The 27,913-nt window shown below is 41.1% G+C and overlaps 1 protein-coding gene across 5 annotated transcripts in view; it reads right to left on the reverse strand.

The window, feature by feature from the left end:
- The window catches only part of ANK2 (ankyrin 2), a 180,308-nt gene that overhangs the window by 33,363 nt on the left and 119,032 nt on the right, over positions 1-27,913 (reverse strand). For 3 of the 5 annotated variants that reach the window (XM_033513410.1, XM_033513408.1, XM_033513407.1), the window contains 5 exons: positions 24,322-24,394; positions 17,585-17,729; positions 13,221-13,323; positions 12,531-12,634; positions 2,192-2,416 (listed from right to left, as the gene is read on the reverse strand). In XM_033513410.1, coding sequence (XP_033369301.1) covers positions 2,192-2,416; positions 12,531-12,634; positions 13,221-13,323; positions 17,585-17,729; positions 24,322-24,394 — 650 coding nt within the window. Of the gene's footprint in view, positions 1-687; positions 787-2,191; positions 2,417-8,200; positions 8,237-9,136; positions 9,179-12,530; positions 12,635-13,220; positions 13,324-15,916; positions 15,929-17,584; positions 17,730-24,321; positions 24,395-27,913 lie in introns of all 5 variants that reach the window. The other 2 variants (XM_033513406.1, XM_033513409.1) reach the window with 2 other exon arrangements.

Here is a 27,913-nt window from a genome sequence, read left to right on the forward strand (position 1 = left end):
AGATTGTCTGGGTTACTATTGCAGTATAAGAGATAAGAATTTGCCTTGTTGCCTTGCAAGTCAACATCTGCACCAGCATATGCGCCCATATATATATATAGATATATATATACACACACACATATACAACACATATGTGTACATATATCTGTATTGAGATATACATATACATACATACTCTTAGAAATAGGAGAGAAGATATAAAGATATTTGTAGGTTACACTTCTCTAATTAGAGGACTCACACAGGTCACCAGGTATGTAGTAAATGCCATGTGTTCTATCACACTGGTGGTATCCAACATATAACTTATTGATTGATCGCTCCTTGATACAAAAAGAACAGTTTAAAATTTACAGTAGATTCTTTTTTTCTTTTTTTTTCTTTTTTTTGTGGTCCCAATCCAGGTTGCTTTGCTACAGACATCAAGCACAGAACTAGGAAGATTTCATGCCAAAACAAAAATGAAGGCCACAGTACTTGAAGAAAAAGATACAAACATACCACCAAAACAAAACCACAAACCACAAAGGTTGAAAAATGGTCCACTAAGGGTTAAGAGTACAAAATTTCAAATAATAGAAAGGGACGATATCATGGGCATAATGACATAAAAAAATCATATTGCAGAAGGAGGAGAAGAATGGGGAGGTCAGCATCCATCAATTTGTTTCAAGTCTCTCCTACCCAAGGAATTTGGTCCCAGGAGGCCCCAGCTGAAGGATTCGGCTGACCAAGCTTTCTCCCTCATTAAGTGGGGGAGGAGCCGTAGGCAGATGAAGTTTACTGAGTACATCCAAAGCAGCAGTGAAAGAAAGAACATAAATAAACTTTATGTATTTTTTGTGCCAGAACGCCAGTGCCACTGTCTGGTCCACAGAGTGGAATTAGGCTGTACACTGAATAAGGTTCCGTCCTAGCCGTGACAATTTGGGGACCCAAATCAGAAAACTCGTTTTGTTCATTTAGGATCTTTTCTTTCTCAGGGGGGTTTTGGCTGCGTCCTGAATGGGAGCAGGATCTGGACCTCAGAATGCACCCCTGCAAACAGTACAGTGATTTTCTGATCTCGCTGCCAGCACAACACCTTGGAAAACGCTTCCAGGAAGGGCACAAAGGTCTGAGAGCGAATAAACTACACTATATGTTTGTCTTGCAGGGGAGACACTCTCATCAGATAGGAAAGCCATTAAAAAAGAATGGGAGACATACTTAAAATCCATTTGTGAGTGACAAAGATAATGGGAAGACCGAATGTGACAGCACAGTATTTCTTCTGCTCTTTAGATTTCTTTCTCCTTCTTTTTAGAAATGACCAAGATGTGAAAAGAATAAGTGGTAGCACTAACAAAGATGGTGGCTCTGATGACTGCCTGTTGTAACAGGATTTTAAAGCAACTGAGTTGTTTCAAATTGGATTTAAATTATTGGTGTATACAGCCACTTTTTTTACAGTTTCTGAATGAAGTTAATTTACTGCATTTATAAGGGGTTCCTTCAATCATCCACTTTTGGATGTCACAGTTTTTAGGGAGAATAGTTGGTAAAACTAATTTTCAGAAGTGCAGATAACTGCTGCTTTCAGCTGAAAATTGCTAAAATGAGCTCAGTAGCAGACACAGATTTGATCTTGCTATTGGCTTCGCAGCACAGGAAGAAAGAAATGGCCAAAAAAACATCCAGAGTTGTCCTATTGTTTAATTTAGCAATTTCAGCCCCAGAAAAATCAACAGCACTGTGCATCCCTGATAGTCCAATTTACCGATACCATAACACAAGAACCTTAAATAAGTTCCTGTTACCTTGTGTTGTGTAGGTAGCAGGCTTCACATTTGGGGGGTTTGATCAGTGCAGTACCATTAATTTTTTTGATATAGCATGAACTGCCTTTTCTGGCTGCAAAATTCTTTTCCCACTGTAATATCACAACACTGAGCAACAATAATAATATCCAAGGAAGCACATTAATCGCAGCGCTGATGTTTGAAACAGCTGTTTTGAACAAGAAGGTGTAAAAGCTTTGCGAATCATTCCCTGCCAGCTGCTCTGCGTTCCTCTCGACTGCTCAGTTTGTAAAGCACACGCTACAGAGATCCTTCTCAGCTCAGTTTTGCCAAAGGAACCATTTCAGTGCAACGCAAACACAAAAACAGGCTGAAGGTTTCCCTTCGGGCCACGCGGCCCCCCTTACCCAAGGAACTGAGCCCCAGAGGGTCCCACTTCGATGAGGCGGCTGGCCAGCCCTTCTCCCTCCACCATGGGCGGCATGGTGGCCAGCCTGTGGCGCTTCACCAGGCGGCACGTCACGCGTGTCGGCGCCGTGCACTTGCGCGGGGGGATGATGATGCGCAGCCCGTTGTGCCGGCAGCCCCGCATGGCGCCGCCGCGAGCGTCCACCATGAAACTCACCAGGAAGCTGCAAAATCAGGGCAGACAGTGAGATCCAGAGCATCAACTCCCTCGGTTTACGTTCCACATACGTACAAACGACGTATGCAAGTAGAGCTCTCGCTCAAGAGGTACAATGAGAAAAAGCCTTTCTCCCGTGTGAAGCACCAAATCATGCTGAGCTCATTATTAATTAAACTGGCAACTGCTACCCAATAGTTCTTCACAGAAAATCTTATGTCACGGGGCTGCTGTTGGTAAAATACCAGCAGACTGTGGTCTGTACCTATTGCAAATGCAGCTATCACTACTCTATACCTGCAAGCAGCCTTATTTAAAGTTGGCACTCTTTAAATACTTCACGAGCAAATACATCTTATTGAAAAAAATCATTTGTGATTCAAAAATATAAAGCCAATTTTGATTGGATGGCTCAGGTTTTTTAGTGCTTTTGGTTTTTCTTTTAGATTCTCAATAATTTTCTAGTTATTTGATAGACTATAATTTCTTAGAGAAATGGGTTTGGATATTAAAAAAATCAAATTTCATTCTGGGATTAATGAATACAATTCATACTCCATCAGTGGGGTTATCACCTATTTATATTAAAAACCCCAGTGTGTCATTTGAAGGCAAATTTGGGGGTTTGGTTAGATGAGAAGAGCTAGAGTCACTATAGGAAAGGTTTTTTTATGCATTTTGGGTTTTCTGTGATACAATGTCTGGCTGGAAAACTTAGAAATGTAGGAAGCCATCTACAGGGAGCCTACTTCTAGCACAAGGTCAATTGTTCATTCTTTTTTCTCTAAAAAGGAGAAAAACATGTCATTTTGTTTGGAATTTCTCTTGTGCTGAATTTTTTTTCTAGTTCCACATATACCAACAGGTAGATTTTGACAGACTGGGGACATTCTTGGGAAACTACTAGAACTACTTCCAATTTAATTTTTACTGTTTGATTACAGGATCATGCCTGATGTGGGATGGTAACGTCAGGTTGCTGGAAGTGAAAATAAGAGGAGATGAGACAGAAGGGTGTCAGGCCTACTTCTAGCCACTAACATAGAACCAGCACAATGGGGAGTCGCAGAAATGCTACTGAAGGACCTGCAATAGAGAAAAGCCCTTATAACAGGAGTAACAAACACAGGGATTTTTCCACTGCCCCCTTGACCGTTCTGTGCAACAAACATTGCATCCATTCATTGTCCACACAGCTACAAGAATTCCACATGCTGTAAAAACACAACACTCGACACACCGTGCAGGTCAGAGATGGACGATGGGAAGGAGCCACAAGCGCCAGTCGGAAGCACACCATGCACCACGGATGCCAGTCTGTCTCACACATGCAGGCTCCTAGTCTACTGCCATTCAGATACCTCTAGGATTTGCTTAGGGTAAAACTCTGGGCAGTACAACCATTAGCTCATTCCTTAGAGGTTGGTGTTTCTGTGGTTTTAACAAGGGGGAAAAAAAGAAAATGAAAACATTTTACAGCTTTGATTGTCTGGGGATTTGTTGAGAAAAATGGGAGCTTCCTTCACAAAATACATTATTTGTACATATTAGAGATGAAAGAATGATGAAAGAAGAGACTCTAAATGCTCAATTGTTGCACTAATGCTCTTGGCTTGTGCTGCAATTGCCCCTGAAGCACATGAAGTAGTGCTATCAAAACGGTTCTGCGTGATGTTTCAGAGAACGTGTCCAAGTCTCCAGTACAATGGGAGTGTTGGAGGCTGTCAATGACACTGCTGGAAGAAGAGTTCCTCATTTTAAGACTAACACAAACACTCCCCCCACAACTCCCAGAAGCTAATGAGAGCTCTGACTGAATTAAAGCAGCATTCACATTTCTCATTGTGCGAGCTGTCATGAACGCAATATTTAGGATTCAGTTATTTTCATTACTGATGTAATACTCAGGATTGTATGCTTTAACACCAGGATCACCTTTTTTTTGCTGTCCATCACTAAAATATTACTGCTGGGTCACCTGCTGCCCCACATTCTCTTTAGCTTAGCTCCCTACTTGTCCCTGCAATGCCAAACCCGCTGCTCACTGCCAGAACACAGACACGCCAAAGGTGAGGATCCAAATACACAAAGTCATCTCCTTTCTGGGTTCTTTTTTTGGTATGGTTGCAACTCCTTCTTTCAGTTTGAACTTACTGAATGTGCCTGGTGGGTCAGTAAATCTATCACCAAGTCTAGCTCACTCCAGCCATCTCTCACTGGAACCACCCACGGCTCTAAGGAGTGGAAAAGCAGGCAAAGCTAAGTCTCACTGGGAGGAGAGCACAGAGAAAATAGTGCTAGGATAAAACCAGTGGGTTATTTTAATTATTATTTAGTGTAAAAAAAAAAAAAGGCAGTTTCTATCATAAAAAAGATCTAAAGCTGTTATTTACACAGCACAGAAAGATTACTGTAAATTATCACATTAACTATGGAGGAACCAGTACTCATACCCAGCTACAGGATACTGTGGAATTCCTGGAAAAGAGATTTTGGAGAACTAGCACGAAGAGAGTGCAAAGGAACGAAACTGAAGGGGAAAATGTCTGAGCTTTAGACCTGTAGCATAATCCTGTAAGGACAGAACATTGACACAGGGCTTGTAGACACAGAGTGTAAAAGTACATCCTCTTCCACTATACCACTCTGCTTTTTTCCCACCTTTTTACTACATTCCTTTTTTCATCCACTTATTCAATCTGATTTCTTTTCATCCTTTTTTTTTTTTTTTTAAAATCAGCACATTTCACATAATTTTGGCTATGCAAAAGTGAAGCAAATATTTCATAAGAAAGCCTTTTCTGAATCACACCAGCCTCTTATTCTGCCTATGTGCTACATATTAGGGCATCTGGATGGGGCCATCGCTGTTCCAAGACTGAAAAAGCTATTCCCTTCTGAAGGAGTGTGTCTATCAATATACAAATAATTTGTACAAAACTAATGCATGACATAAAACATGCTTTCTGAAGTGTGCATTTAGGAAAGTGAAAAATTTCTATGACTAATATAGAGTAAATGTAAAATTCAAGCTAATTATTTTGTTGCCCACGCACACACACGTTATTTTTCCTCTTCCACCTCTGTCACCAAGTGTTGTTAAGCAACCAGACTGAGATAGGAAGAGACTGCACTCAACAAACAACACTAGCAGGGATAAATGGCAGATGAAGCCATCACTCTGGCAAGTGATACCTTATCATCCTAAACTCCCATGGCCAGAAAGAAACTAGTGCATAACACCAGCACATGAACAACCCTAACATCCCATATACTCTCCAAAGCTAAGCAGCAAACTTGGACCTTAGTCCATGTTCCAGCTGCATGGAGCATTACTACAGCACTATCAGCCACCTACGTACGGAGAACGAAAGGGAGAGGGATCGTTAAACACAAATGGCAGAGAAGAGTTTGAGAGGGGAGAAAAAAAAGAAAGAAAAACCCAGTTAATAAAAGGGATTAAAGGAACTTGAAATTCAATTAAATGATGACTCGAAGTCAAAGCAGATTGCAGGTTAAAGCTGCGTCTTTCTCAGTACTAACACAGCCTTTGAGTAAGTTTCATTTCCAGTTTTAAAGGTTCTGTTAGAAATGAAGCACGATACAAACTTGTGACCCTGGCAGCCTTGCAAACTGGATCAATACTGAGATTTCCTGAGCTTTGGAAAGGTGGTAGAACAATACAGTAGCCAAATTGGTGAAACAAATCAGGTTCAGGGAAATCATTGCCCTCTCTCTTTGATAGAGAATGAAGGGTAAATCAGAAATAGAAAAAATAAAGTACAAATGCAATTCTCTTAGACTGCAGGGGAGTCTATACATGCTTCTGTTAAACACACAGCAGTCAGCTCAAGCTTCTCAATTTAGCAATCTTACTAATAAATTAAAGAGGCCATTTAATTCTTCTTCAATTTTAGAGCAATTGAGAACGATATTCTTGCCATATGAAAGATATATCAAAAAACACTGGCTCTAGTGGCCTTGGGGTTGAGTATACACACAAAAGGCCCCTAAATCCTTCAGGCTGTTTTCACACCTCCTACAGAAAGCAGAGCAAACAGCTCTCAGGGTTTCCACTTGATCAAAACACAGACAAAATATATGCACTGGAAGGAAGAGGCAAAAAGTTGGGGTGTATTTTGATGAAATATTTGTATTTTACATTTGAGCCTGAGTTACTCCCTTTGCTGATTTTATTCTTATAGAATTAACTCAGCTTTATTCCGTGTCTATCCTCATGTGAATGATAACAGCAGGATGAACAAAGACACTGGAAACTGGATGTGTCAGTGCTGGAGGGGGTGAAGGAAGCCACTTGTTGTGTGCTTTCAGAGGAGTCCCTGCAAGTGTCAAGAGGTTGGCGCAGTCAGAGTTTCAGGCGGCCGCGAGCGTGGGGGCACTCATTCTGCAGAGTTGTTGGGAGAGCCATGCAAACCCAGCAGGTGAGGGGGCTTTCTGGGACAGGCAACAGCTCTTGGAACACACGGAACCAAACTAGACAAAGTCTCCACCACCACTTCCATACGCCGGGCTCGGGGACGGTTGCTCTTCCCGAGCAGCTGGGCAGGCACACATGCGCTCGGCAGATAGCAGGGAACAAAGCTCCAACCAGAGCACACCCGGTGTAGACACAGTCAAAAACTTCTCAGCACACATTATCTCAATTTATAAAAGAAACTGGGAAACAAGGAGATAGCAGCATTCAGTGTTAGTCGCAGTGTGAAGAAGCAGAAACAAACAATCGGGGTGCTTCGGCCATCGGAAAGTGTTCAGCGGGAGAAGGAAACCGGAGAGAGGCTGCAACCCAGAAAAAAGGCCTTGATCCAGCTCCCACTGAAGTCAACAGCAAAGTCATTCAACTACCTCAGAGTGCTTTCCAGCAGGCTGCAACTATGCCATCCAGAAACAAGGCAAAATTCACATTCCAGGAGGACAAAAAACATGATCCTAACATAGGAAACCGCTACAATATTAACTTGTGGCAGCATTCTCTTCACTGCGTTAATCAGCTGCTGAGAAATTCAGGGACATGGCCTAAAAAGATGGGCCACTTGAAAATTTTGCAGAGCTTAATATTTAACGCAATTTGCACCTTTCTAGGGTTAGGCTGGAGGAGGTGAACAGGTCCTGTGCCAATTAACAGTCATTTTGCCAAGAGAAGATAATCTCCTTTGGGAAAGTTCAGCTTCAGCCTTTCTGTGCAGGATGTAACGTGCCAGTGGTTCAAGCACTGATGAACCGTCACACAAAAGATAGGTGTGGCATGAAAAATAATATATTCTAAGTCTGGGCTGTAATTCTACCACTTCAAATATGGTGGCACAATTTGGGAAAGGTGGCTTAGAGAGTGGCTCTGCAATATTCTTTATACAGAAAGGAGAGGTGAAAGGCCCACTTGCCAATATAATAATTACAGTGGTTTGTGTTGAATTATCTGGGGGGGAGGACTACTTCTTGAAATATTAATATTAAACCATGCCACCAACAAAGAAAAGGTATGGTTAAATACATCAATGGTTAGAACAAGCTAGGATGGTATAAGGAGGTTTGTTAAGACTTTTTGAAGTGTCCAGAATTTGTTTTGTTAAAGATGCTAAAGCAGGTGGGATAAAGTAGACACTTACTATATAAGCAAAGTAGCGCCCTACTTAACTATTACTGCTGGTTAGATTTATTTTTTTCTCTTGGCTATCAAGACACTAAAGCATCCTGAAGTGAGGTAAGAGGGGAGGATAAATAGGGTGGGTGAGAAGTGCAATGTATTAAAGAAAGAAATTATGCAGAAGTTCACCTGCTGTTGTCAAGATCAAGACATGGAGAAGAGCATCTGCAATAGAATAGATGGTTTAACATCACAAAGGAACAGAAAGGGGGGAAAAAAAGAATGAGTTAAATGAAATACTGAAGTACTGGAAAAATGAAACAGATTTCTAAAGCAAACACATGAACATATACATATATATGCATATTCCTCACATGTGGGAAGGTAGAAGTGAGTATGGAAAACAAGCCTACATAAACACCCTCAGTTCCAAGTGGCCACTACCAGTACAGCAGTGAAACTGGAGGGATCTGGTTTCTCTACGGACATTCTCACACTGGAAGCCAGACACCTAAAATGCACACTTGGATTCTGAGCAAAACTTTCAGAAGCAGTTAAGGGGAAATGCTGCTTGGTTTAGGTATCCACATCTGCAATGTGGACCGAGGGATACCAAAGGGTAAGGAACCTAAGGTAATTCCAGCCAGCGCTCCTGATAGCACAATAAATCATATTTTTCTTTTCTTAAAATCCTCTATCAATACATTGTCCTCCACTTCCCTCCATTTCAACATGTTTCTTGTCCTCCTTTTGTTCTACAAAACAACAAATTTCAAACTCTCATTTTGACCTGTTCAGGCTCTCAGTAATCACTTAGTGTCACAGGGACAATTAGTTTTCCCATGTCCCTTGTTATTATATGGATCTCCATTGCTGTTTTCTTCCATTGACAGGCTTTGCTATTAATGCAACACACTCACTGTTTCTCCTCATTGTAACTTTCTGAACAAAGGCCACAAAGCTGCAGCATAATTTGAAATCATTTAGACTTTCAGATTTAAGAAATGACTATCAGCTGGTCGCTGCCAGGTCCTGTTTCCATAACGATTTCCAGGAAATCAATCTCACGTCGGGAAAAAAATATTATGGATTCAAAATACAACACTTGAAATACATTTTGTTTACCTTGTTAGCAAAGATCCAGCGTCCTTTTTTGCAGACATGCAGCTAAGAATGATAATTCACATTATTTTTCACATTAGGAGCTGCCCAATCCATCACCTTTTCATTGATGGAAACAATGACTTCCAGCAAGATAAACTCACTAATAATATCCCAACTGTGTAATTTACTTTAAGATACAAGTAGTGACACACTGACCACCCATTAGTCAGACAGGGACTTCTTCAGCAAATTATATAAAATAAATCAGGATCTTTCATCAAACAGGAGTTTTACTGTGAGTCAGAGTTGGAAAACCTGCTGGGTATCTGCTCTAGAACACAATACCAAGTTAATATCAAAGCACGGACCCAAAGCTCCTTTCTCTCAGTGCCATGATCCTGACAACATGTCAGATTTGCTCTCTTATCTACTGTGCCTCTACACAGCTGTCAGGAAAATTCTTAGAAATACAATTTATACAACTCATTTCACTGTATCACCAGAACATAAGAAAGAACAACACAGTTTTGCACACTGTTAATGATTTAGAAATCTTACAGTCACTCTTATCTTCACCATTCATGCATATTCTTATGGGAGATAAAAATATGGTGCTGGCAAACAATGTCTAAATGCTGTAAATCCTCCAGTTCAGTGATTTTTTTTTTTGCCTTCCAACTTAATAAAGATACACATGTTCTTCCACAATAGGATATTGTGTGGTATAAGACTAAAACTGTGAAACATATTTGCATTTTTCTACGCAGTAGTTCTGTCTCTCACATTCCAGCACGAAATCATAAATTATATCCCCTAATACCAGCAGCCATAAAGTCATTAAACTCTATCTTACTAGATATTCAGCACCCAAATTTTTTGGCATATTCAGAGATCCTTAACTTTGCTCAATATGTAAGATCAAGTAGTTTTGTGAGAAGACGAAAATCTGATTTGCTTGAAAGGGAGTTTAAGTGCAGGAATTGATACTTTCTTTTCAGCCAAAGTAGGAAACTATCTGGAAACTGTCAGCTGTGTAAAATGACCAGGAGATCTTTATTTTCAGATTTTGAGCCCTGCAAGACCATTACCTCTTAGGAGAGAAATATTTTTGGGGTTCCAAGATGGTTGCTAAAGACTCTGACCAAAGAACCTACTTTTTCTTCCTTCCTGATGAAATTACCAACCTACAGTTATATTTAAAATTTAAATGGATGGTTAAAACATTTTTCCTTCTAAAATTTCACAAGATTTGGTCAGTCATGCAAAGGCTGAGATATGTGCCTGTGAAGGTCCACATTGAGAGAACAGTTCTCTATGAATTTATCCTTTTGCCTGGGGGTGTTAAACTGTGACCCACAGCAACACTTCCCTACAATGGGAGATCAGTAAGGACCCTACAGCAATTTGGGGTTCACCACTGGACTGGTGCACAAAGAGAAGTGTCATTTCTCTCCTCAGATTGTACAGAATACAAACTTGCATCTGTGACAAATAAATTACCGTCCAGTACTTGGCTAATGTGTTATTTCTCAAAAACACCATCTGAATTCAATTAATTTTCAGTGTCTTGGGCAAAACCTTGCATGGGACAATGTTGATCCAGGATTTCTTGGAAAATTCAAAGAGTTTCCCTTCATGATAGGTAACTACTAGTTCAGTGCATGCCCTAAATGTCAGCAGTGCTGCTGCTTCGTAAGAACCCACTGACAGTGTGTGTCTGCATGTGGAGAGGAGCGTGGCTGACCACAGGGCTATGAATCACAAATACATTTGTTGTTCCAGCAGAGTGAGCACAACAACCATCACCTTCTACAATTGTTTCACTTTTAAAATAAGGTCCTACAAGCAAAACTCTATGATAACTTAATGATTGAAACAAGCCTAAACAAGATAAAAATCAAGTGTTGTACAGGCCTTTTCAAAGGCTGAGGGATTGTTAGTAAAGATTTCTTTATTACAATATTTAGTGTCAGGTTGGTGTATATATAGAAAGAACATAATTTGTGCTGTATTAAAATCCACTGTTTCATATAAGGCTGCAAAGAGTTTTGCTCCTATTAAAATCAGATATTTTATCCTACCACTAGCATCCTGGTCATCCCAAAAGATGGGAACATCACTCCCATTTTTTAGAAGAGAAAAACAAAATAATTGCACATCCAAGAAATAAATTCCACTCCTCTACAAATTATTTAGTTAATCATCTGCAATCACAGCAAAGACCTACCTTTCAGAAAAGGCAAATTAATACATCCTTTGGAAAAAAATCTGTAAACTCTCTAGGGTTAGAATAAAGCACCAAAGCAGTTTTAACACTTTCATACCAGCACGTATATAAACAGATACACACTTTACATATTAAGCATTTTCATTTCATTTGTTAGTTTTGGAGCTCATGAGAAGCAAATCCACACAGTGGTGGTCACAGTCAACTATCCTACAATCAGCTAACAAACAATATTCTCAACTATGTCACGTGAGTCAATCTGGCAATATTGTTCCTCCTCTAGATCAGGACTGCCTAATATTCCAAATGGGACCCCAGAGCTATTTTTTAAAAATACTGACTGTAGGATAGTATTGAACTCACTCAAGATTCACAAAAATAATCTTTCCCCTTGTGCTGTCCAGTCATGCTGTGTACACAGCTCACAGAGATTAAATGCTTTTAATTACTCCAGTTTCTTCTGAATTCATCTGCATCTTCCCCATCTAACCCAATGACAGGACATAAATAAAGAATTCAGTGTGAAGACTGAAATTACTTAAAATGCAGTAAGTGAGAGCATTTAAAACAAATGCAGTCACAGATTTTAAGGCCAGCCAGGATAAGGTTTGTAAATATGATCTTGGCTGGGCCTGCATTTTGACCTGCCTTATGCCATGACAGTGAGCTTGCCTAAATGCAAATGCTTACAAAGAGGCAGCTGTACATGAGGAGAGTGGTCAAATATGTGCAAAGCACCATGATTTAGGTTTAGGTTGCTTGTCTGTTCATGTAATTTAGAAGGCAAACACTGGAGCTGGTGCTCACCTCAACTACCCCACCAGCATGGTAAGTACTGACCATCTGGAGTGATTAAGCACTTGGTGTCAGTAATTATTATTAACTCTGAAAGTCATTGTACTTATTTCTCCATAAAATACACACAAATGCCTGTTTGTATGTGTCATTTATCACATTCATCCCCCTTGAATTTGACTGAGGGCTCAGTGACTCGCAGTGATTTCAGTGAATAGCCTTGGTACTCAGGCTTGCTTGGTTGTCAGAGCTTAAAAGATCATAACAATTTACTGGCAGCTCCAGGAGGCAATGAATTAAAATACAGCTCCTAGTTAAGCATTAGTTGAAGCTCGTGTCACTGCAGGTACTCTTTTTCTCACTATGTAGCATAACGTTAATTGAGAAACTTACCCAGAATGAATAGGGCTGGAAGAAAGAGCCACATTGTCCAAGATTTCAGGGCCCAAGCTTAAGCGATATGAATTCCTTTCAGCTTCTTTGGCCAGAGTTGTTACCTTGGGAAGCAGAATAACCCCATTTTACTACAAAGAAATCAATTAACGGACAAAAAAAATAATACGTATTTTGCATAGTAGTGCCTAAAGCATTTAAACATTTTCTTTTAAAACAACAGACTACTAATAGCATTAAGATAACAGAAATCCTTATTGTAGCATTTTGTATTTCCCTAAGTAATCCTACATTAGTGGTCTCAGTGAAATGAATCCTGTGATTTAACTAAGAAGGCATTTCCTAAATCCCTTTTCTTTTAACTACAAGCACATTTCAAGACAGTATCTTTTAGGACAATGGCTATGAGTTCATTACATCCCTTGAACGTGTAGCATGGTGTCTATTAGCAACATTCAAACATCAGTTAAAATGGAGAACATCCAGAAAACAGTCCCTGTGCTATATTCCATTTGTTTTGGAATCGAGTTCAACACTGCACGGCACCGCACGCCTAGAAAATAGATTCGTACTCAAACGCACCAAGCAGCACACACCACACAGTCTCACCACAACAATTTGCAGAGCAAATTTTTTTTCCCTGTTTCCTGATGTCTGCAGCCAAGAAGGGGCTTTGAGAGGTTTGCTCACCTGCTGGCTGGGGATGACCACGGTGTCGTCGATCATGGCGCTGTCGCGCAGGTAAGAGGCGTGGCTCAGCGTGTGGGACCTGTCGGAACTGAAGGACCGCAGGCTGGGAGGTTGGTAGGATGCCAGAGCAATGCATCAGCAGCACACAGGATGTTGCAAAGGTGTCATGACAGATCGAGTGGGAGAATGAGAAAAGCGTGCTATTAGCAACACCATGCAGCTTCCAGGGGCAGCAGAGCGCAGTCAGGGGAAACACGGCTTCACACGCCTGTGTTGTGCCACCGGTCTGACCACGGGCCACAAAGCCTGTGCACTAAACTATTGCTTCCAAATGCAGAACCTAGAGATTAATCTAAATGACAGTTTATTTTAAACTCACAAATACTTGAGATTTGGCTTTGTGGCATAATGGTTTCCTTACGACAAAGAGCATTCACTTCTGTTAAGGCTCTTTGCAGAACTCCTCTGCTGCATCACACAAGCAAACCACTATGGAAAACTGGGATGCTACCACCTGAAGAAAAGCTGGAATGACTCTTTCTGAAGCTTTGTTAGAACCTACTCTCTCCCCTCAAACTGTAAACCAATAAGCCTGGCATTGTCCCCTGGAAGGTACACACAGAAAGGCAAAGTGTGGCCAGCCGCAAGCTCCTGTGTAAAACAGAACCTTCCCCCGAATCCCAACAGCATCTGCAGGGAGCCAGCCCCGGTGTGAGCACTCATCTCGCTGCAAGTACACACAGCTCTACAGAGCACTGGTTGCTGTAGCAATGAGAGGTGCAAGGCAGTAAACAGGCTGCTTCCAAGCACTGGCTAAGAATGTAGCTGCGGTATCCACCAGCAAAAAGCAGAACAAATAGACAAATAAAACACCACAGTTGGACATGTTGAGGTAAATGGGGCTTCTGCTACCAAACAGCACGAGTTTTGTCCTTTTAATATTCACTAGCTGCAGTATGACAACAATGATTTTTAAAACCAGATCATCCACCTTCAGTTGTTGTGCGTGTACTCTGTGATGTTGATGCAGACCTTGAGGAATATCGCACCTCTAACTGAAGGGAGCAGTTTTGTGTTCCTGGCTTACACATCCGTGAGTAGTGCTCATAATGACTAACATGCTGGATCAGAACAATAGGCCATTTATCCAGATCCACAGAGTTTTAAGGGATAATTCATTTTCAGCAGTTAGCAATAGAAGTCATGGGTTCATTACAGACGTGAGTTTCAAATGCTTTAAGTGCGTATCAAATATCATCTGAATCACGACCATTTTAAACAATAGTTACATTCACTCCGTATTTTTTTGATCCATTTCTAGGAGCAAACGGTTATCTTATTTTTATTAGAAATATATGACATTGAAGAGTAATGAGTGCTGGTGATCATTAGCTTATACCAATGGCCTGTTCAGCATCCCAGGTGGATGGTACAAAACTGGAAGCAAAGACAGGCGTTATACAACTGTCGGCCTCCAGAAAGCCTTGAGAAAAAAGCAAACCAAAAACAAACATTTTTTTTCTATGGTTAAGGAACAAGCCTCAGTAGCAGACCCCATTTGCCATCATTATCCTGCGTTCATTTCCGTGTTTGACACTTCCAGAACCGTTTTGCTGAGCCATGCAATGCTCGTGAGTCACCATCCAAGTTGTAGGTTCTGCTATTCAGGTAACACCACGGGCTGGATAGATACCGAACGAGGGGAAGTCTGAACTGCATTTGGCTGGTAATCCCTAGGGTGATTCTGTCCATCCCCACTGCTACTGCCACCACTACGAGTAGCCCAGTGCTATTCCCTGTGTAGAACCTGTACATAAGCTCTAATAAATACATCAGGGAGTGGGCTTTATCTGCAGCCAGAAAAGACTGAGGTCTGCGGGTAGTTACAGGTTTAAATTCCCTGCTACACTCCATTTCAAAAGTACTGCTCAGATGGCACCCCTCCATCTGTGCATTGGACCAGCTCAACAAAGAGCAAACCAGCATTTAAAAGGTCTGTGCTGCTCAGACTTAGGAATAAAGTTACTGATTGAAATGACAGTCCTCTTATGGACTGGATATGGAATTTACTGTTAATCATTGTCATAAGCATTCAGGAATTGTACTAAATGGAAAGAAGCCTACCTAAATCAGACACAAGACCATCACCTAAATGCAGACTCTTCTCAAATGTGGTTGATAAATCTGAAGTCTGAAGGGCTGCGGGACCAACAGCACCCAGCCCCAGAGGCAGAGCTGTGGAACCCAGGAATGCTGCAAAGCTCCTGAACCTAAGAGTGCACCTTGCCAGTGTGCAAGGGCACATTTCACCCAGCTCTAACCCAGAACAGAACCCTGTTGGTATCCAAAAAGTAGGATCAGCATCCCCATGCTCAGTTCCTAATCTGCTTGACTGAAGGACTTGCAGTGCACAGCCACTTCCCAGCCTAGACCTAACGAGTTCTAGTCCAGCTGAACAGCTTGTTTATATATTAGTGTACATTTACATATGTTCTTTCAGGAGCTGAGGAAAAAAACCCCTGAGGTCACTGAAAACTGTCTAAATCAACTGTGAAAACGTTTCTCAAGAGCAGCATCTTTGCTTTGGTTCTCCAACTCAACTTTCTGCATACAGCAGGCCTCCAAAGTGGATGAACAGAGACAGGTGCCACAGGAGGAGATAGAAACAAGAGGTGTTCATGCTGTGTTGTACCTACCTGGGCATGATGCTAATGAAAGCATATGGAAAAGAAAAATGAAGGGGAGAGAAAATAAAATAAATAGGGAAGATGGTTACAAATGAAAAATATATGTTTTTAAATCAAATTGTTTAATGCATAAGATTAAATGAGTCTAGACTACTAATACTATCTTGCTTTACTGAATTTCCTGAAAAAACAAAGTCATTGTAATGCAATGAAAACCACATTAAAAGGAAATGGAAAACAACTGAAGCAGTCTCTGAAAAATTCTTAAAATCAGTAACCTGAAAGTGACAGAAAATGAGACCATGGAGTTAGAAAGAAGTCCTTCTTTCATTATTTCTCCCTTTAGAATTTTGCTACATTTCAGTATAATTTTGCTTGATACAGGATTTGAAATAATTTTCATACAAAATAAACCACATCAGAGACATGCCACTGACAATCTACTGAAATTTACTGACAAGATTTAAAAGCTAAAATATTCTAAATGAGAATTTAACTTGAACTGGCATAACTGGCCTGCACAATCATTTCTATATTTCTATTCATCTTAAAACCTAAAATCTCCCAAACTTTGTTACCTTTGAAAAGAACAAAAGGTTTTGATTTTAGGCATTCTGATGTAGTTCATAAAGTCCCTCAGAGAGTTAAAAAGCCACACAGTCACTTTGTTTTCAGTGGACTCACTGTCTAAAAACCAGCAGAGACTCCAGGCTTGCAGGACCTGAATGATGGGATTTACACATGCTGTGAGGCAAACCAAACTGTTTCCTGACATCTTTTGTTCCAGAAGCAATTCCCAGCCCACTCAAGTAAACAGAACGGATCCTACTGATTCCACTGAGCTTCAGAAATGCTGCCAGAATAACAACCAAGACTGGAAAAACGAGGTAGCCTCAAAATTCTGTTGCCAAGATTTCAACCTTTATTTCTTTTATTCCCTTTAGTGTCCCCCAGTTCTAAAGACAGTGAGTCTGGAGACAGGGCTGATTACACCCAGGCATGCCTGGGTGGCTGCTCTGAGCTAGAATTGTGGGGTTTAACTTGCCAACTTGAGCCTACACTAATGAAGCCTTTCCTTTTGGGAAGGGAGCTCCATATTTTTTGCATACTTTAATGACACTGTCAAAAAAAAACAACCCAAAACCTCCAAATAAATAAATGAATAAATAAATAAAATTTAATCAAAGCTGCAGGCATTATTATTCCACAAAGACATCTAGGCTTAAGTTCAACTTGTTAGATATAAGCAAATCAGTACATTGTATGGACTGAACACACTAATATTTCTATATTATTATTATTGTTGTTGTTGTGTCAGTAGAACAATTACTCTTCCCTGCTAATTCAACCATGAGGAACCAGAAAGAGTGGATGTGCTTGCAGACACTCACTGCTGGTCCATTGCTCCTCTCCTGATATCTTGAGCCAGCAAACCACTCCAAAAAGTCAGCTCACCTGGTGCTCAAAGCCTGTCCACCCATCCCCTGACCCGTGGCAGCAGGAGATGAGGGTGCCCACACCTTCCTCCTGCCAGGTGGTGACTGCCACGCTGCCACACCGAGTACACCAACGCTGACCAGTGCACACCAAGCAGAGAGACCCTGCACAGGGATTTCACACTTACAGCAAAACCAGTGCAGAGCTGTCATGAGCCAAGTTACGGATCTGGGCAAATACCTGTCCGAGCGTCCTCCTTCCAAGCTGTACCTCAGGTAGTTCATTCCATCCAAGAACTGGCTGCTTGGCAAAGAGTCATCTCCCAGCTCCCGCAGGTCTTCTGGCCTAAGGTACTCCCCTCCATCTCCTGTCATCGTGTCATCACCTGCAAATCAACCACACCAAGGGTAAGCACGCACACCAGTTTGATTCCATTGGCACCTCAGGACCTAACAGCTGGATGGCACAATGAACAGGAAGGCGATTTCCACTCAGGAAACACTGCAAACCACAAGCAATTAAGGTATTTAATCAAACTGGCACGTCAAGCAAGATATTTTGAAAAACAAAAGGAAAATCAAGGCTATTAATCGATTAGATTTCAAATGTGTTTTGCTGTTAGACACACTGGCAAGGAGCACATCTCTTGCTATGCTCTAAAGCATGTTCTTTAATCCATTTCAGCTTCCTGGTCACAGCTATGCTGTATCCCAGCCTGACAACTTATGGTTAAATACCACCACATATTTGTCTGTAATCTACGTGTTTTCAGATGAAAACATGTTTTCTGTGGCCTTATGCCTAGTTGTTGCAAAGGCTAATTTAAACTCTCTACTATCCCAGCTCCATATCATACCAGGCTCTGTCACCCGTATTCCAACATCTTTCTGTGATCAGCAACAAAATTTGTATTTCTAGAACGTGGCAACATCCATAAACTGGATATAAGCTCACTTACATAGATGGGAATGATCATAATTCCTAATGAGTCCCAGCCTAAATGATCATTTGCTATCTGACACAGTAACCTTTGTGCATACACTCTGAATAATGAAATTGAATCCTTTTTTTTAGGTCCGGAATTCTTTTCCCCAGGAAATTCTGTCTATATGAAGTCACAGTTTGCTTTTCCCCAGCAGACTAACAAAACAGATTCCATTGCCAAGCAACGTGTAGATGTTTCTTTTCATTCCCACTTGCAAGACACTTCCTCTCCGCAGTCTCTGCCTGGACACTTCAGTCCTTTTCCCGCTGGTAAATCACTGCAGTGTGAGGCTGCCAGAGGCTTGGTGTGTCCCACAGAGGCACACAACATGACCCCAGGCCACCAAGAGCTTCAAGCCTTCTCAAATTCTAGGCTTTTCTGAAGCTCATCCTGATACTTGTTTTCACAGAGCAAATCAAGCTATTTTTTTCTAGCTTGACATTTCAGCTAAGAAATAAATAATTTAATTATTTCTCATCTAAAACGGAGTAAACTTTGGGGAGGGGGTGTTAAGATTTTTATGCACACACAAATATTATATGTAAAAATGAGGCTTGAATCTTCTCAGTGTAACAACAAAAACTCTTGAAAATTCCATCTGCCCACATTAAGAGGGAGAAACTGGGCACAGTTTCACAGAAAACAATAAAATGCATTTAATCATTTAATGTTTCCTGTCTTCTGACAGATGATGCCTCCTGTTTCCTGGGAATGTCACATTAAAAAGCACAGGGCTTAGTGAAAACTTGGAAGATATTAAGGCAATGCTGTTAATCAAACAGTAAAAGGAATTTCAAGTTATATTTCAAATAAACTAGATAATTATAATCATGCCAGACATTCCATTTATAATAGAAACAAAGGCAAAATCTTTACCGCTTCCATCACACCCACAACCTTTTCAAAAAAAAACCAACCAAAAACAACAAATCCAAAGTCTGCTCTGATTTCAGCTTTGGCCTCTCATCTGAGAGCTGTCAATAGCGGGGCTAAGTCGCAGTGTTTGATGTGATGGGACATCTGCAAACAGTAACCAGAGCACGCACGGATATCTCGCAGCAGCAGGCGAGGGCTGAGGGAGCTCCCCCCAGCCCCTGTGCCTTCCCATCTTCCTGAGATGAACATGCAGTGCCTCCTAGCACATGGAGAGAAGAAACAGGGCTTTAACTCAAAATGACTGCACGTTCGGCTGACCAAGGGCTTCCTGACACGGCAGATCTCAGCAGACGGCTGCTTCGTGGCGATACGGGAACTGCCCTTTCTCATCGTGCCAGAAACAATCCGGCTGCCATCTCATTCCCCGGCAAATTAGTGCCAGGAGCGTTTCCACCACTTACTAACCACTTGGGGACAAATGTAAGCCTTGACATTGATGCTCCATGGTTTGCAGTGGCCATCTATCCATTTGCAAAATCCAACTGCTGTATGAGAATTGCTCTGGAGTTGTTTCTCACAAAACGTAGAGAAAATATAGAGAAAATTTTAAAATAAAATAGTAAAGGAATGGGGACTGTGTCAAACTGCCAGAAATTGCTTCTAATAGACGTTTTTGAAGCCACATACAGCTATGAGCTTGCCAAAATTATTGTTTTCTCTGCAGCATGCAGGTAAGTCTAAAGCTCACCACAGAAGCGCTGCAGATGGAGAAAGGACAACTATGGCAATAACAATTTTTATGGAATTAAATTTTTTTAGGGAATATTCCGTAACTGCAGAGGAGCTTCTCTGACACCTTTGGATGCTTTCACTTCCCTAAGTCAATCCTCGATTTAGTGGCCCACACTAGCAGCTTCCCTGGATTATAGCTTGGCTAATGCAGTAACTTTGTTAATTTTTAGCCAGCCAGGAATGTGGGGTTTCACATGTGGTTTCAGATGTTGACACATGACTTAAAATGAATGATCTTGTCAGCTATTGGGAGCTCAGGGCAGCACTCACAGAGTGGCAGGAGGTGATCTCAAAAAAAGAGGTGCACTTCAACTCCCAAGGACCTCTGGGGAAAGAGTAACACCTTGATTTTGTTTTCTCGCATATTAACCCATTGCAAAAAGAATTCCAGTACTTGACAGGTGGTTACTGTGGTATTTAGGAAGTTGCCCTTGAACTAGCCCTACACCACCGAAGCTTTAATTCTGTAAACCAGCATCCTGTGGCTACTTTTTAGACTACTGAATACAAAGTGCTCTATTTACAGGGTGAATTAACTCAGCGGTGCTGTTCTGAATTTACTGTGCTCTAATGCGCAGTAACAGCAACAGAAGTCTATCACGAAAAATTCCTGGCTGCAACTTTAATTCCCAGTTTTAATTAAGGAAATTAACTTTTCCCACAAATTCAGGTGCTTCTTCAGAGGAAATAAGTGCATGTACAACAGCAGTGGATTCTGCCCAGACTTAGCTGCTCATTTCTCTCTCATATGCAGCAGCATTAGCTACGCCAAGGCCATGCGTGGGGGCACTCAGGAAATTCATTGCTGTATTTCAGCACAGTGGGGTTTTTCTTTCTCATCAGAGATCTGATGCAGCCAGATATAGGATCAGCTGTGAACTGCTTCCTGGAATCCAAGGTCACTACAAGGCAGTAGCTCAGAGCGTCCGTGAACTCTTTGCACGTGACAACCTTCCTCCATCCCTTCTCTCCGATTGCAGGGTCAGCACTAATAACAGTTTGGTGTGACTCAACTTTCCTGGTTGCCATCGCAGGCCATGCTGCTCCTGACAGTGGTGTTTTCATCCTCTACTTCAGCCTTTCCATTCCCTCCTGCCTGCAAAAGTTGTCTGGCTGGAAAATAACTCATCAGGACAAAGAAAGAGATGCATTTTCAGACAGATGGGTTCTCTGGGCTGGGTCACCACGTGGTGAAACGCTCGTGCTGCCAGAATGGAGGATGTGGGTCAGCATAGTCGGAGCTTGACAACTTCTGCAGCAGCCAGAACTTGGTCTCAAGCAGACAGTGGAACTACAACTTTTGAAAATAAACTGGCAAGGAGGAGGCTCAAAAAGAAACAAATGAGAGCTCTTGAACATCCTGTTTCACCAGTTGTATTCCCTCTCTACAGCACTACGCTTACTGCACTATCTCCCACGGGAGTCTCAAAGATAAACCACTGTTGGTTTGTGCAGCTCTTCCTCACAAAAATGAGGCATGGAATGAATACAGAGGAGCATATTACTATATGGGAAAATAAGAAAGAAACCAGGTTCCTGCCTTTTCTACATTTTCCTGTGTGTCTATACAGACCCAGCCCTAACAAAAATATTTGCTTGTGCTTAACTTCACTAATTCTGTAGACATCACTAAAATACATTTCACAACGTGCTTTGCAGTAATTTCCCTTTACTGTTCTACAGATCCCTCAGGTGCAAAATGCTTCTTCTGTGGTGACAGCCTTAAAGCAACTGAACTTGGCAGCAGTACAGCCAAGGCAGACACAAGGATGAAAATGTACAGGGTTTTTAGTGAGACTTTATCCACACCGAGCGTTTCTGCTGGCAGGGGTACACGTTGCACAAACCACATCTCTTAACAGCTCTGCCTGTGGGAGTCTGCAGTGAAATCCCCATGAACCAGGATTAAACACCATTTCAAATAAATTATTTGAGTACAGAAGGAAGATTTGGTTCTCCAGGTAGCATAAAAAGTAAAGAATTCTGAATAATAATTTGGTGGTTAAACACAAAAATGCTGCAAGAAAATCGAAGAATTAAAGTGACTCTTGGTCCATTCAAGATATTTTAAAATAGGCTACACCTATTTTATAAATATAAAATATCAGGACCTTTTTAATTTATAAAATAGCAGGACCTTCCATACCATGATGAGCTATCTGGTAGATCTTTGTCTTTTATTTTATACTGCTAAGACTGGATGTTAACGTTGTTTTTAGGGATACAATGATATATTGACAACATGACAGCAATTGTGCAATATAACTATCTTCCAAGCAAAATGCAAAATACTTATCATCAGTGATGAACATGCTACACAATGGGACCTGAAATACTTTGCTCAAGTACTTTTGTGTTCAACTTAACAATTCTATAAATATAGCTGGCGGGTTTGCAGCAGCACATTGATTTATTTCAGGACATATCGCGTCACTTGAAGGAACACAGCGTCACAGAAACTTTACTGCTAGCCTCTCATGAAGCTACAGCAGCACTAAAAGGTTCATCCTCTCTCTATTCAACAAGTTCTGCAGCCTTCCTGTCCCCAGCTATTTTAAATTTCTGTGACAAGAGCCATCCCCATTAGGAGTTCTTGCAGCGAATGTTAATTCAAAGCACAGGAGAGCATTAGTCATGCAGGGCAGCCCCTTCAAGTTCTGCCAACACGCTCAAGATATAGGTAATAAATCTGAGATTTTCTGGCTTCCCTTCCTCCTCCCACCTTTCAGGAAACACACACTCAGCCACACTTCAAAAGTAACAGAGAGGAGCAGTGTTAGGTACCCAAATTATACAAACATGTGTTGTTGCAACACAAAACAATAAACCAAACAGTCATAGTTAAACAAAAAGAGAAAGTCTGTGGGTCTTACTCCACGAACTCCTGCTAACAGCACCCGTGCCACTATATGCCTCCCCATCACTGAAGGGTTCCTCATCAGAGTGTTTAAAGGCTGTACAACACACAAATTGGTTGGAGAAAAAGGAACACCCTGGATTAAACCTGTAGAAGCAGGAGGACATACTAGGCTTTGTGGATTTAGAGATGATTCAACAGTAGATGAGGAGAAAACTAAACAAGGTGAACATAAGGCAATGAGCAATTTAAAGGCAATTCAACTTAATAATTACACAAGTAGTTGAATGTTTCTTAATCAGAGACAAAGCAGCAAAATAATTTCACTGGTCATGATGCAGCAGAAGATAATTGATTCTAAATCACACTTGTTTACTTTTGCATTTTAAAATAAAAAGTTGTGTCTGGAGCCTAAGCATCATATTTTCTCAAGAGTATAACTCATTTATCAGCATAAATCCCATTGCTAAAAGCAATACAAGCACTTGTAATTAATGAATGCCATTAACTCTGTGCACCATTTAGAACCACAAGTGCATCTGTGTTCTTTGTAAAAGAGAAATACCAACCCTGTAACTTGAGTTTCTAAATTCCCAGGGCTTTCTGGAAACTACTCACTCCACAAATTATTTGCATGAAATAATACCACCATAAAATGGTACACATAGGATATTGTAATATTAACAGGGCCAAGTGTAAAAAGGAAAAGAGAAAATCCTTCCAAATGTGTTTATTAATATTGCTGTGACTAAAATTTCAAAGTCACTTTTGAACTCTTAGGAAAGGATGGGTTTAGGCCATTTCTGCAATTCTGAGCTGTGTAAAAGTGTGATACCTTATCACTTCTCCCAGAAGGTCACTGAAATTTCCTTGGGATGTAGCTAAGAGATGCAACACATCTCCTGTCTCTGTGTGCTAAGGCCTCTGAAACCCAAGCGCCAAACTTATCAGCCTCTTGTTACTTTATATCACACCACGTGCATCCTTGAGCCTCCCTGCACCAAAAGCTCCCTCAGGGGAATGCTCTCCTCACCCTCCACCTTATGCATCTTCTGACACAAATGTTTCCAATTAGGCAAAATTCCTGGATATTTGTATCTGATACAGGTGGCACGGATCCAAAAAATGTACAGCTCAGATTGCTCTTTATGGAGGGGTCAAAGCCAACTTTGGGACAGCTCTACAGTGAAATTTTAAGGACTGGATTTGAGAAATGGTCTCTATTTGCCAATTTGGTTCCGATCAGTTTTTTCTGGAAAAGGCACAGGGGTCCAGGATTTTGCTTTCTTTCAAATTTTGGCATCTGTATATAAATACCATAATGATTACACCATTAAAAAAAAAAAAAAAAAGAATTTCATTACAAGCACAGCAAAATGAAGATGTCAGAGCACTCCAGCAGCTTTTTGAGACTATATAACAGGTTACATAGGTGATATGGAAGAGGAATTTAGCAAAGTCACTCACCTTCTTCATCTGACACATCCAGGACTTCAGTCATTGTCTCAGGTACATTTAGCTTGTGCTTCTCTGTTACAGTCTGCAAAGACAGAATCATCAGTCAGAGAGCAAAGTTTAGAGCAGGGTGTTTTCAACAGAGAGCAGCGAGATGTGCTGAGGCTTTTCATGAAGTGTTTACCCTTCCTCTAACTCTCCTTTTCATCTTTAGTCCAGAAGCTCCTATTCTCAGTGCTGCATAAGGTAACATTTCTTCTGGCAGAGAAGTACAAAAACATAAGATAATGAGCTGGTCAGAGAAATGAAATTTATTTATAATGGTGCATGTAGAACAATTCAGCTGAATGTTTCCAAGATGATTTTAAAATGAATTAGGTAATGTCTACAGAAGAGCTTCAGAAAGTTGTATGGGGCATATGGAAATTATTAAATTGTAAAGCATTTGGAAATGAAGTTATGAATGATGTGAAATTCCTAAACCAAAAGAAGATGTGAAGGATTTACACAGATCACTTGAAACATTTCTCCCCCCTCTCCAGAAAAAGGTGACTACAGTGAATATTAATTATATCCTTCTCATAAATCATGTATATTCCTCCTAGGCACATACACATCAGAGGAGAAAAAAAAAAAGTTGTTTGAAGATTCTGAAACATCTTGTGCATCTAAAAGCTCAAAATATTGTGAGTCAAGGCAAGTATGGACTGAGGAATAGTGGGAGGATTCTGGTTAAACATGAGAGCACAGAGCACGAAAATACTGGATGTTTGTTGGTTTTTTTTTAAATGCAATTTCATCTTCATAAATGAATTCTGGGAGGAAACAGAAGATGTCCAGGGGTGCTGAATCAAGAGTGAGGACATCTCTTTAGCATCCAGATTCAGACTGGAGAAGGAGATGAAGAACATAACACAGAGGAACTGTAGGAAGCACAAGATGTGAAGAAGTTGCCTGCAGGGAACTCCTCAGCGCGTTACGACACAGGGGACGAAATGCCGAGGGCTTCAGAAGGAGCGGTGATCACAAGTGCCTCGGTCACAGCCAACAAGTACCAATTTCTGTGGCTCCTCCCAGCTGAGCTGGGGAGCTGCTGAGGGCAGGGGCCCCTAAGGATGTGTGGGAGCACAGGTGCCCCTCTGGCATGGAGAGAAGTGTCTCAGTCTCCCCTGAGAAAGCCCCTCTGGGGCAGCGCTCACTCCCTGCCGCAGATCCCCTCTATCCCATGCACACGTTAACATTACGTGCAAAGGAGTGAAAGCGTTTCACGGGAGGGATAATTAAACCAGCCAAACCCTCAGCCCCTTTTGCAATACTCCTTTGGGAAAATGCCCACTGATATCAAGCAGTGAAGTTAATAGCAGCTTTTGTTGCACAAAACTTACTAGCTATTTCCTGATCCTGTTATGTGCTTCTCTGTTTCTAACAAACTGACAAAGCCAGCATTCTTGCTTATTGTAAAATACTGTACTTTCATAAATAACTAAGTTACCAACCATGTAATTACTTTGGAAATTAGTTTTTCAAGTCTGCTCTACATTTCTGAAATCTATTTAACTCTGACAGCAGTTCCAGTTTACCCTCCTGAGGTACAGGGAAAGAACAATGCCCTTTGCCTCAACTAGCAATCCCAATTAGGCTCCTAAATTCACTCTTCCCCATGAGTAAAAACAACTAATTATTTCTGTTGCAGCAGAACACATGCTTAGGGCTGCAAATTAGTTTATATTCACCGAACGTCCCCACCACCAGCACTGACTTTTCCCCTGTATTCCCATGGCTTTCCTGGGATAGAAATGTCAGGCAGCAGTGGGGTGACAAGGCCAGCGATGACATATGGGGAGGTGCTATCATTCAGGTGGCACTGACTTTGTTAACTCTGGTGTTGAAGAGACAAAGAAGTTGAGCAATCAGCTAAGTTAAAGCACAAGCTGCAGGTAGAGATGATCACTGTCCACTTTTCTATCACCCAGGTAACCAAGGTTTATGGACCACTACATCCATCTATGGATTACTTAGGTTTTTACAGGCCCCTATATAGCCTGGTCTCTAAGACTGGCAGACATTATTATCTATTTACAGGAAGCAAGGATATTTGATTGACTTCCTGGCTTTCCCCCATCAGTAAGAAAAAAATTACTTCAGAATTGAACAGTTGAAACAAAGCTTGGAGAAGAGATCCAAAAGAGTGTGTGCGCACATGCACATTACAGAACAAAAAATCTTCAATGCCATCTTTGGAACACTGAACTCGGCAAGAATCATTAAGTGATTCTGCATTAATTCTAATCCAAACAACTTCTGTTGGGAATTAATGTTTTTAAAGGAGCATCCAGTGTGATATGAGATTTTTTTTAATTGACAGGCACATCAAACACTCTCAAAATTTAATATCCATATCTAGCCCCATGAATGGGCCACATGGAAAATTGCTCAGTGTGTATTTCTCCAACTCCTTAGGTTTAGTGCCACTGAGAATTCCATGATGGAGTTTAATTAAGGCCTCTGTATTTGAGCCTTCAATTGTAAGGCCAGAATTTCATTGGCTGGCATAGAATAATTCCAATCTATAATTCAGGTATGTAAACCTACGTGTGCTTTCAGCAATGACTTACTCACAGCAGCATGCTGCTAACAGCCTGAAAGCTCCTCATCTGTTCATCCATCCACAGCTTGTTTGTATAAATCCCCCCAAACTTAATTGCATAGCAAACCTCTCAAAGTCCAGTTTATCCTCATTTCCTACTGCTCCCCAGTTTGTCAGTAAAAAAAGTGCATTTTATTCTCTCTGTTGCTATATACTCATGTGGCTCCACTAATAACACAAGTAAGAGGAAGATTTGTTCCAAGTTAGAGCGAAGAAAGGCTTTGGATCTTTCCCTCACCTCGAGTGGCAGTGACTTGCATATCAATCATGTCCTCGGTGCAGGGCTCAGCCCAGCCTCAGGGAATGAGGTAGCTATGGTGACAGCACCTTCTCTCAGGGCTCAGGTCTGGCAGCACCAGCCTCGCCATCTGGAGAACCTGACCGCAGGGAGCACCTGCTACTTAGCCCTCCTTCACAGGAATTGTTCTAAATTATGTTTTCATCAACATCCCCCCAACAAACACCACCACTCCATAATCCCTGAGCTACAAGGCTTAGATGAACTCATAGCTGGAGAACCTGATGAGTTTATCGAGGGCTCCCACCTGACTTTTAAAGTATGCAGTCACAGATCAAGACTTCAGATTTCTCTGCAATCTGCCCTAAAGGTCAACTCTACAAGTAAGTTTTCAGTACTTGACTCAGTCCTAAACCCCAGGCATCAGGTGTCTGGTAGGAAAAACATTCATCCTCAAAGTTTAAAGAAATATTTTTTCCAAAGTAAATAACTCACGTGTGTCTTTCTGTAGTGTGATTCTTTATTTCAGACATATAACACTTCAGGTGTCCTCTGAAGCTTGAAAATATAAGAACTAAAGTTTCTCCACATAGTTTTCCTTGTTTCCTATTTTTATAGAATTTAGTTATAAGTAATTTTTTCTATTTTCCTAAACTTCTGGTTTTTACACATATGTGTTTGTGTAGGTGCATGTGTGATGTGCTATATGATTAAACAAA

The sequence above is a fragment of the Parus major genome, chromosome 4 (genome assembly GCF_001522545.3).
Source record: "Parus major isolate Abel chromosome 4, Parus_major1.1, whole genome shotgun sequence".
NCBI classification, from domain to species: Eukaryota; Metazoa; Chordata; class Aves; order Passeriformes; family Paridae; genus Parus; species Parus major.